At 49.1% G+C, this 11,411-nt stretch overlaps 1 protein-coding gene across 7 annotated transcripts in view; it reads left to right on the top strand.

Annotated features, from left to right (window-relative positions):
* Window positions 1-4,534, top strand: part of IGF2BP2 (insulin like growth factor 2 mRNA binding protein 2) — a 193,717-nt gene extending 189,183 nt beyond the window's left edge. For all 7 annotated transcript variants that reach the window (XM_066241060.1, XM_066241063.1, XM_066241061.1 and 4 more), the window contains 2 exons: window positions 1,281-1,394; window positions 2,701-4,534. In XM_066241060.1, coding sequence (XP_066097157.1) covers window positions 1,281-1,394; window positions 2,701-2,793 — 207 coding nt within the window. In that variant the 3' untranslated portion in view covers window positions 2,794-4,534. The remainder of the gene's footprint in view (window positions 1-1,280; window positions 1,395-2,700) is intronic.
* Window positions 4,535-11,411: the final 6,877 nt, after the last annotated feature.

An 11,411-nucleotide genomic window follows, 5' to 3' on the forward strand; every position in this document is an offset into this window, starting at 1 on the left:
CGACCACAGCTACTACAACCAGACCACTGAGGACTTTGGGACAAGGTTCTTGGTGCCAACATCGAGAACTTCAAGACTGTCCTGCAGATGAGAAGTACCCGTCTGGCTGCCGATGACTTCCGAACCAAGTTTGAAATGGAGCAGGCCCTGCGCACGAGCGGACATCGGCCTGTGCAGGGTGCTGGGCGCACTGACCCTGGCAGGGCCAGCCTGGGGATGTGGGCTGAAGGCCTGAAGGAAGAGCAGGCCGAAGAACCAAGGCAGGGAGACCCTGAGGGGCCCGGTGAGGCCAGGTCAGTGTGGAGGTGGATTCCGTTCTTGCACTGACCTAGCCAAGATCCTGAGTGACAGGGGAAGCCAGTGTGAGGTCCCGGCTGAGGAGAACCAGCAGGATGCTGAAGCCTGGTTCACCAGCCGGACTGAGGAGCTGAACCAGGAGGTCACCGGTCACACGGAGCAACTGCACATTAGCAAGACAGGCCACTGACCTGCGCCGCCCTCCAGGGCCTGCTCAGCATGAAAGCTGGCCTGGAAGGCACGGGGAGGGAAACGGGGCTCGCTGTGGAGCCCAGCTGGCACAGATCCAGAAGCTGAGGGGCAGCATTGAAGCCCAGCTGAGTGCTGTTCCTGCTGGTGTGAGCGGCAGAGCCTGGAGTACCAGCGGCTCGGGCTGAAAGGCGTGGCTGGAGTGGGAGAGCACCGCCTCCCACAGCCTGCTCGAGGGCCAGGGTGCCTGCGACAGCCTGCCCACCACCAAGGCTGCTCGGCTTCCTGCTTCCAGCACAGGGGTGGGTGCACTGGGTGGGAGCGTGGGAGGGGAGAGACCCTGACCCCGTGTCTTCCTCCGACCTGTCAGTAAAATTTCATGGCCCAGAGAGGGAGGAAGAATGAAAATAAAGCACAGGGAAGAGAGCAGAGCATCATTAGAAAGGCACGTTTACTTTGGAATCCAGGAGAGCGTGTCCAGTAGTGATTTTCACCCCTGGGGTATTGGGAAGCCCGGGGTCACTGTGAGCATGTGCAAGAACCACAATGGTGGCAACTTATTCTCAGAATAAACACTCAGCCCTAGAAGCAGCTCCATGGACTTGGGGACTGGACTCCCTCTCCCTTTCATTGAGCCTCCCATGGCCCAAACCAGCATGGGCCCATGTGACGAGGGGCAGGGAAGCCCCCAGGAGTGTGCTAGATCGAAGGAAAGGCGAGCAGCTCCCAGCCTCCTTGCCCTCTGCCACTCCCCTCTCCCTCTTCCTTCTAAGACCACCTTTCTCCCTTCGCAGGTGAATGAGCTGCAGAACTTAACCAGCGCAGAAGTCATTGTGCCCCGAGACCAAACACCGGATGAGAATGAGGAAGTGATCGTCAGAATTATCGGGCATTTCTTTGCTAGCCAGGTACCTGTGCTGTGAGGATCTGGTCTCTCTTGCCAGTCTTTTTTCAGTCCTGTCTGTTATTGGTGGCCTGTCACGTGGCCACAGCCCCTGCACACACACCCCTCCCAACCCGCTCAGAGATGGACCCTCTCCCTGGCTCTTCAGGCAGGGGAGATGGCCCCAGACCCTCTCCCCACTGCTGCCCCGCAGGCATGTTAGAGGAATTGGAGGAACAGTGTAGAACGTTGGAGTCAAACCAAGAACATTTCAAGACCCTGAAATGCTCAAGTGCGAGCTCTTGGCTCCTGGCTTCCCTTGCCCTCCTGCTCAGGCCTCGGTCACGCCTTCCTCGACTGGGAACCACATGCTAGGCAAGGGCCCCCCCCCGCCAGGGTTCCCCAGCTGGGCCCTGAGAACCAGCCTGGGTGCCAGATCTCACCATTCAGGGTTAAATGCCCATCACAGGAGACCTCATATCTCTTCCCTCTCCTCCTCCACCTCACTGTGATATCCCCATCAGGACACAGGCCTCCACACAGCCACTTCTCTGGCATTTGAAAAGGCCGGTGACGCGGCATCAGGTGGCCTAGTTCTTTTTGATACTTTTTGTTGGTTGTGTTTTCAGATAGAGCAGTCTTGGTCCTTGTCTTAAACCAGTGAGTGCAGTCTAAGCTGAGGTTACACTGAAGGTGTGTCTAGCAGTCAGCTGGCTCTCCCAGGGCTGTGCCTTTGCCTGCAGGCCTGCCTGTCCCTGGGGGGAGCACCTGCTGCCCCACCCCAGCTCCTGCAGTGCCCCGGGGGGGCCTGAGCCGCCTGGTCCCTGCAGTTCAGTGTGCAGGGGTCTCCTGCAGTGGGAGCCTGGGGTGAGGTAAGGGGTCGCGTTTGGGTTCACGTTTCTCAGTAGGTCAGAGTGGAGTGTCGGCTCCAGTTTCTCTCTTATCCCCTCTCATTTCCTGTCGTCTTGCCCAGCCATCACCCTAACGCTCCTCCTAGTGATTCTAGGAACATGGGCAGGCAGTGCTGGAAGCTGAAGTGTGTGCAGCTGGGAGGGGGTGCTGTCTGACCTCTGCAAGGTCACCTGGTCACTGGTTTCCTATTTCTGCTTCCTGTCTGGCAATGAACTAGAAGCTTTTGGGGTTCTGCCCCCTTATCCTGCCCAGCAGCATTGATGGGTTGGGGAGAAAGGACCCTGTAGTGATTGCTTCAGCAGGTGGTGACACTTTGCTGTGACCTCCTTTCTCCAAGTCCTACCCCACCCCCACCCCCCACCGCTTATCCTCAGAACTGGGTTCCTTTTTTCCCCCTGTCTCCCCCTCCCTTGCTGCAGACTGCTCAGCGCAAGATCAGGGAAATTGTACAGCAGGTGAAGCAGCAGGAGCAGAAATATCCTCAGGGAGTCGCCTCACAGCGCAGCAAGTGAGGCTCCCACAGGCACCAGCAAAACAACGGATGAATGTAGCCCTTCCAACACCTGACAGAATGAGACCAAACACAGCCAGCCAGATCGGGAGCAAACCAAAGACCATCCTGAGGAATGAGAAGTCTGTGGAGGCGCCAGGGACGCTGCAGCGGCCCCGAGAGCCCGGGGCGGGGCCGGGGGGCGGGAGGGGGCGGTTCCCGGCCCTGCCTCCCCAGGTCCTCCACAGGTTTCCCAGCCATCCACCGCACCATCATCGGATCTCTCCCTAACGCCCACCACGCTATCCCTTTTAGTTGAGCTAACATAGGTGAATGTGTTCAAAACAAAGCAAAATTCACAACCTTTTCTTTTTATGGAAAATTGTCTCTGTACATGTGTGTACATATTAGAAGGGGAAAGATGTTAAGATATGTGGCCTGTGGGTTACACAGGGTGCCTGCAGCATTAATATATTTTAGAAATAATATATCAAATAACTCAACTAACTCCAATTTTTAATCAAATATTAATTACTTTTTTTCTTTTTAAAGAGAAAGCAGGCTTTTTTCTAGACTTTAAAAAATCAAGTCATTCTTTGGGGGGGTCTGATGGTTTAGTACAGAGCTTCAGGGCCGCCCACACAAAATTCACCCAGCAAAAATGGCATCAGAAGGACACTCCCAGCAGTTTGGATCACCTGTGTATGTCAACAGAAGGGATACCGTCTCTGCAGAGGAATCTCTGTCTCTCCATCCTGTCTAGTTCACACACCCCTTTCTCTTTCTCCACAGGTTTTAAACTGGTTCTTGCATACTGCTATATAATTCTCTGTCTCTCTCTGTTTATCTCCCCCCATCCCTTCTCCTTCCCATTCTCCATGTCCACTCTTTTTAATTCCCACATCCCTGTTTCAATCCCACTATCTATGCACCCTCCCCCCCCCAGGCAAAGCAGTGCTCTGAGTATCACATCACAAAAAAGGAACAAAAGCGAAACACACAAACCAGCCTCAACTTACACTTGGTTACTCAAAACAACAAGAGTCAATGGTACTTGTCCTAGCATTTTGGAAGAGGAAAACAGGAACCCATCCAGCCAACCAACCCAACAAAGAAAAGTTCTGCAAAGAAAGAATATATTTTGTCTTTTTACATTTTGGTGTATAAGCCATCAATTTTCAGCAAAATGATTTCTTTCTTTTAAAAAGAAATGTGGAAGAAAATAGCAATTTACATGAGGTCGTTGGCCCAGGGCGTTAAATTTACAGATTTTTTTAACAAGACAAACACACAGAAAAAGCTACCTCAGGTGTTTTTTACCTCAGCACCTTGCTCTTGTGTTTCCCTTAGAGATTTTGTAAAACTGATAGTTGGAGCATTTTTTTTATTTTTTTAATAAAAATGAGTTGGAAAAAAAATAAGATATCAACTGCCAGCCTGGAGAAGGTGACAGTCCAAGTGTGCACCAGCTGTTCTGACTGCCTTCCGCTAGCCCAGGACCCAGATGGCCTTCCTTGGGACAAACCTTGAAAATGTTTATTAAAAAAACAAGATGACAAAGAAAAACAGAGAGAGAAAACGATGGAGATGTCCTGAATCTCAGTAGGGCACGCGCCGTAGGGCTTTTGCGCTAAAGGATGAACGTGCACTGGTTTCTGTGAACAAGCCATTGACCGGCAGACTGCGATGCCAGTTTCCTCTGCTGCAAACAGTGTTCTGTGATAAAACAACACAACAAAAAGAAATATATCCAGCTAACAAGATCCTGGTGTTGTGGTTTTTATTTTAATAAGCGTTGCCTAGCCTCAAGGGTCAGGGCTGCAGCCGTGAGGGGCCTTGGGGAACCGGGTGGCACACACAGTCGGGACAGGGGGCCGGCATCTCCTGGAAAGTCTCTGGGGGAAGCCAAGTGTTGTCCCCAGACCAGTGGCCTCATTATCACCTGGGAACTTTTTAGAAATGCAGATTCGGCCCTGGCCGGTTGGTTCAGCGGTACAGCATTGGCCCAGTGTGTGGAAGTCCTGGGTTCAGTTCCCGGCCAGGGCTCACAGGGGAGGTGCCCATCTGCTTCTCCACCCTTCCCCCACCCTCTTTCTCTCTCTCTCTCTCTTCCCCTCCCACAGCCAAGGCTCCATTGGAGCAGAGTTGGCCCGGGTGCCGAGGATGGCTCCACGGCCTCTACCTCAGGCGCTAGAGTGGCTCCGATTGCAGCGGAGCAACACCCCAGAGGGGCTGAGCATCGCCCCCTGGTGGGCATGCCAAGTGGGTCCCAATAGGGCACATGAGGGGACTGACTGCCTCCCCACTTCTCACTTTGGAAAAATACAAAAGAAAAAAGAAATGCAGATTCTTAGGGCCCACCTTGACTCAAATTCAGTGGGTGGGGCCAGCAGTCCAGCAAGCCCTCCAGGTGACTCCCTCGTGTGCTAGTTTGAGAACCACATGACCAGTGGGATGGACTGACTGCATATCAAACTAGGTAAGACCAGCCCTTATCTTTAGAGGACTTGAGCCTGGCCAGAGAGAGTTTGTCCTTGTATGGGAGAAAGAGGGAGGCCAACATGCCTGACAACTCAAGGGAGGAGGTACTTCACCCCTTCCCCAGAAGTCCAATTGAAAGCGTTCTATATCTAACAAGGTTGGACGAGAATGGTCCTACTCCCCTTACGAGCCTGTGTTCCTAGACCTGTGTGGTCTGCCATCCAAGCAATCTCAGGAATGCCCAGCCAACATTAGACTGCCAGAGATGGTCAGTCAGGCCTTTGGGGGTGACCGTTCATAGTACAGCCACACTCCCCTTCTAGACAAACTCTTGAGAGCTCCTGAATCACCTAAAACTTGCTCCTTACCTATGTTGCATCTCTACTCCTGGTTTTCCCATTTTCAATTTCTGAGATGCTGATTTTAAAAGTTTTATGGTGTGTAGGTCAATGTTCCCCAACCCCCGGGCCGTGGACTGGTACCAGTCCACAGAGAAAGAATAAATAATTTACATTATTTGTTTTATTTATATTTAAGTCTGAACAATGTTTTATTTTTTTTATATATATATTTTATTTATTAATTTTTAGAGAGAGAGGAGAGAGAGAGAGAGAAGGGGAGGGAGGAGCAGGAAGCATCAACTCCCATATGTGCCTTGACCAGGCAAGCCCAAGGTTTCGAACCGGCAACCTCAGTGTTCCAGGTCGACGCTTTATCCCACTGCGCCACCACAGGTCAGGAAACAATGTTTTATTTTTTAAAAATTACCAGATTCCCTCTGTTACATCCGTCTAAGACTCACTCTTGATGCTTGTCTCATAAGTTCGACAATTATATTTAAAAATACCAGTTTTTCTGACCTGTGGTGGCGCAGTGGATAAAGCATCAACCTGGAAATGCTGAGGTCGCCGGTTCGAAACCCTGGGCTTGCCTGGTCAAGGCACATATGGGAGTTGATGCTTCCAGCTCCTCCCCCCTTCTCTCTCTGTCTCTCCTCTCTCTCTCTCTGTCTCTCCCTCTCCTCTCTAAAAAATGAATGAATAAATAAATAAATAAAAAAGAAACAAAGATTTAAAAAAAAATACCAGTTTTTATGCCGGTTGCATAATTTTACTTTGTGCATTTATCCGTCCCACCCTAAAGGCCGGTCCATGAAAATATTTTCTGACTAAACCAGTTCGTGGCCCAAAATGGTTGGGGACCACTGGTGTAGGTAGGTGCCAGCTGTTCTCCTCACTGCTGCGGTTAGCATGAATATGGGCAAGGACATACTATTCCTATGGTTATTAGAAATCCGAGGACATATGGCTCCACCTTCTCTTCTCCCCCACTTAGGACTCAGCCCGCTGCCTTCAGGAGAAACAGACAGTAGGCCTGAGATGTGCCACAGGGTCCCTAACCAAGAGGGTTACTACTAGAAACTTCCCTGGGTTGAGGTATGCATTTCAGATGAACAGCCCCGGAAAAACAGCGCATCTTTAAAGGAAGGCTTTAACCAGGGGTCCCCAAACTACGGCCCGCGGGCCACATGCGGCCCCCTGAGGCCATTTATCCGGCCCCTGCCGCACTTCCGGAAGGGGCACCTCTTTCATTGGTGGTCAGTGAGAGGAGCATAGTTCCCATTGAAATATTGGTCAGTTTGTTGATTTAAATTTACTTGTTCTTTACTTTAAATATTGTATTTGTTCCTGTTTTGTTTTTTTACTTTAAAATAAGATATGTGCAGTGTGCATAGGGATTTGTTCATAGTTTTTTTTTTATAGTCCAGCCCTCCAATGGTCTGAGGGACAGTGAACTGGCCCCCTGTGTAAAAAGTTTGGGGACCCCTGGCTTTAACTATCGGTCTAAAGGCGTGGTAATGAATCTGTCAGGTGACGGGGGAGCAGGGTGAGAGAGGAGACCGCAACCTCCAACGTGCACGCTCTCGGCTCTGCTGCTCAGGTTTCCTTCCTTGGCCTTCATTCCAGGCAGCAAAGTTTGATTTACCTCTAGCTCCTAAACTGCCCATTCCCAAAATCCTTCTCTCTGCACATGTGCGACAGGTAAGGAGGTGCTAACACTGACGCCTGACTCACCATGGTACAAAGCACCCAGAAGCTGTCCTCGGGTTGCAGCAATGAGGGGGAAGCCACATGGAGAGGTAGAAGACAGGAACAAGAACGGCTGGCCTTGTTCCTAAGCAGACATTCTCATGGCCCATTTTCTGAGACCGCAAGTGCTGAATAATTTGGCACCATGGTTTGAGCACAGCTGAGCTCCCTGAGGGCAGCACACAGGAGACCGTGGAAGGACGCATTCGTAGCCCATCTCACCTAAACAAGAACAGCTCCTGTGTGTGCACTGTTTACCATGTGTGAACTTAGTTTTCTCCTGCTCTGAAGCACAGATTTTTTTTCTGTCTTGACATCCTGACATCCCAGAAAGTCCTAATTGAGCATGATTTTATGCAAAATAAAAGGATAATCATTAAATGGAGACTTAGGTCAGTAACGAAGGTTTTGAAATTTATTAGCCTACGCAACTCCAAACCTCTCCCTGCTTCCTTGGATTAAAGCCCTTGAAAACCCATGACCCACAGTGGTTTTGGACATACTAGAAACACCACTAAACATGGCAAGTAGGCCTGAACATCATCCTTTCTGTCCTAGTTCACTTACCCCCCACCCTGCCTACATTGTTCCCTACAACATGGAGCCTGGGGATGATGGCAGAGGCTGGCCGTAGATTGGGATGCCAGCAGAGGGAGAAGCAAGAGAAAAGAAAAAGAATCAATAGAAGTTTGGAGGGGTTTCAACAAAGAACCAAAGGGAACAATTAGCCCTAGACAGGAAGAAGGTATCCTGACAGGGCAGGGCAAGGGTGGGAGCAAACACTGGACTTCTAAGGGAAGGAGGGACAATTGAAAACCTGGCTTCAGTTTGGGATCTGAGGGCTCAGTGACTGGACAGGAATAGGGTAAGGACTGGAGTATGAACAGCATTTGGCCTAGTGATTGCTCTGTCCCTGGGGAAGGAAGAAGGCAATAGAGGCCTCCCCACATTAACAATTACGAAAGAAGCCCACGACCTAGGTATTTAAACGAGTAGTCTAAATAGTACATGCATCCCACTCTCATGGTCTCAGAGCCTAAAGGAGATTTCTTTGGCCTGCTATCGCTAATGCCTAAACTTTGCTGGAAAATTTCCATTTTACAGTCAATTGTTGCTTTTTCTTTCCACTCAACATTCCCCTTAAGGTGCTGATGAATTAAAATTTAAGACATTCTACATACAGGTTTTCTATTCCAGCTCACACCAGACATGTACAGTCACTGTCTCTAGACGCCGTGAGTGTTCTTAATAGCTCCTTCAGAAAACCTCATAAAACAAAATTATATTCCAGCTTATCCTCGGTGCTCCGAGGATTCTCTTATAAAAGCAGTGATTTGGTCCTGGATCCAAGGCACTTAATTCCCACTAGTGCACCTCTCGGATGTGATTGACAAGAATGTTCCCACTTGCCTCCAATAATCTCTGGTGATCAGGGCAACCAAAGGCAATTTGTACATTTTATTTGGATCCTGTTTTAGTTTCTTGAGATAGCTGTAACTACCACAAATTTGATGGATTAAAACAACAGAAACGGCCTGGCCTGTGGTAGCACAGTGGATAAAGCTTCGACAGGGAATGCTGAATTTGCCGGTTCAAATCTCAGGTCAAATCTCGGTTCAAATCTCCGGGCTCGCCTGGTCAAGGCACGTGAGAGAAGCAACTACTATGAGTTGATACTCTACCCTCCACACCTTTCTCTCACTCTTCTTTAAAGTCAGTAAATAAAATCTTAAAAAAAAACAACAAAAAAAACCCCAGAAATTTAGTCGTACAGTTCTGGAGCCATAAGTCCAAAATCAAGGTGTCAGCAGGGCGAGGTTCCCTTTGAAGGCTCTTCCAACTTAGGTGGCTCCAGGCTTTCTTGGCTTGTGGTACAATCATTCCAGTCTCTGCTTCCCTAACCTTATTGCCTCCTTTCAGTTAAACAAAAACAACTCTCCAAACACAAGTTTATAAAGTAACAGAGCCTGTCTGGACAGCTATTAACAACTGGTGGCTTTTTCCAGCTTTTGTTTTAGGTACACATAAAGATTTTCTTCTTCCGGCCCTGGCCGGTTGGCTCAGTGGTAGAGCGTCGGCCTGGTGTACAGAAGGCCCGGGTTCGATTCCCGGCCAGGGCACACAGGAGAGGTGCCCATCTGCTTCTCCACCCCTCCCCCTCTCCTTCCTCTCTGTCTCTCTCTTCCCCTCCCGCAGCCGAGGCTCCATTGAAGCGAAGATGGCCCAGGCACTGGGGATGGCTCCTTGGCCTCTGCCCCAGGCGCTGGAATGGCTCTGGTCGTGACAGAGCGACGCCCGGAGGGGCAGAGCATTGCCCCCTGGTGGGCAGAGCGTCCCCTCCTGGTGGGCGTGCTGGGTGGATACCGGTCGGGCGCATGCGGGAGTCTATCTCTCCCCGTTTCCAGCTTCAGAAAAAAAATAAAATAAAAAATTAAAAAAAAAAAAGATTTTCTTCTTCCACAAAAATGAGTATAAAGCCTGACCAGGCGGTAGCACAGTGGGTAGAGCGTTAAACTGGGATGCAGAAGGACACAGGTTCGAGACCCCAAGGTCGCCAGCTTGAGTGCGGGCTCATCTGGTTTGAGCAAGGCTCACCAGCTTGAGCCCAGGGTCGCTGGCTCGAGCAAGGGGTCACTCGGTCTGCCCCGGTGGTCAAGGCACATATGAGAAATCAATCAATGAACAACTAAGGAACCGCAATGAAGAATTGATGTTTCTCATCTCTCTCCCTTCCTGTCTGTCTGTCCCTATCTGTCCCTCTCTGTCTCTGCCAACAAATAAAAAATGAATGAGTATAAAAATTTAAGTATTCCCTAGGCCCATTTTATTACCTCCTCCTCTTCTGTCTCCAAACTCCCTCTGCCTTCCTCTCAGAAAGCATGTGATTGTACTTACGACCCACCCCAATAATCCAACATTAAGTTCCCAAGATCTTTTAACACTTTGAGTAGTACGGATGTTCATGTACATCCTCATGCCTTCTGACCATCCAGAGTATGATCAATTTATTTTGAAAATGAACATTAAAAAAAGGCAAATGTACTTCTTGTTTCCATAGATTGGTTATCAAACAAACATGATTTTAAGTTAATGAAACTGTAACTAATTTCATTTTTTGAAAAAAAATTCACTCCCGGGGGTCAGCGAGCATGAAAAAAACTCACTACTCACAGGGTTAATCACATTCTTTGCCATAGAAATATCTGCAGGTTCCAGAGATTGAAATGGAATCTTACGTTCTTGGAGGCCAATATTCAGCCCACTGTATATCCAGATTACAGAAGACACTAATATTTTTTAAACAATCAGGAAAATTTGAATGTGAATTGAGTATTAGATAATATTACCATGGCCCTGGCCAGTTGGCTCAGTGGTGGAGTGTCAGCCCGAGGTGTGAATGTACCAGGTTCCATTCCCAGTCAGGACACAAAGAAGTGATTGCTTCTCCACCCCTCCTCTTTTTTTCCTTTCCCCTCCAGCAGCCATGACTAGATTGGTTTAAGCAAGTTGGCCCGGGCACTGAGAATGGTTCCATGGCCTCCACCTCAGGTGCTAAAAAAAAATGTGCATGCAGGAGTCTGTTTCTCTGCCTCCCCTCCTCTCACTGAAAAAAAAAAAAGATATTACCAAATTTTTATTTTGTTAGTGGTGAAAATGACAGGCTTTGAAAAAGTTATTTTCGGTTAGGGAAGGTTTTGCTTTAAAATACCCTCTCCTACCTGCTGGAAATAAAAGGTGAATCAAAATGAGCCACAATAGCCTGACCAGGCAGTGGCGCAGAGGATAGAACGTCGGACTGGGATGTGGAGGACCCAGGTTCGAGACCCTGAGGTCGCAGCTTGAGCAAGGGGATACTCGGTCTGCTGTAGCCCCACAGACAAAGCACATATGAGAAAGCAATCAATGAACTAAGGTGCCACAACAAAAAACTGATGATTGATGCTTCTCATCTCTCTCCATTCCTGTCTGTATCCCTCTCTCTCTGTCTCTGTAAAAAAAAAAAAAAAAGCAAGAGCCACATTTAATAAATGCTGAAATAGGATGATGATGGTTTATGTCTTATAAAAAC

This window comes from Saccopteryx bilineata, chromosome 8 (assembly GCF_036850765.1).
Source record: "Saccopteryx bilineata isolate mSacBil1 chromosome 8, mSacBil1_pri_phased_curated, whole genome shotgun sequence".
In the NCBI taxonomy this organism is placed as follows: Eukaryota; Metazoa; Chordata; class Mammalia; order Chiroptera; family Emballonuridae; genus Saccopteryx; species Saccopteryx bilineata.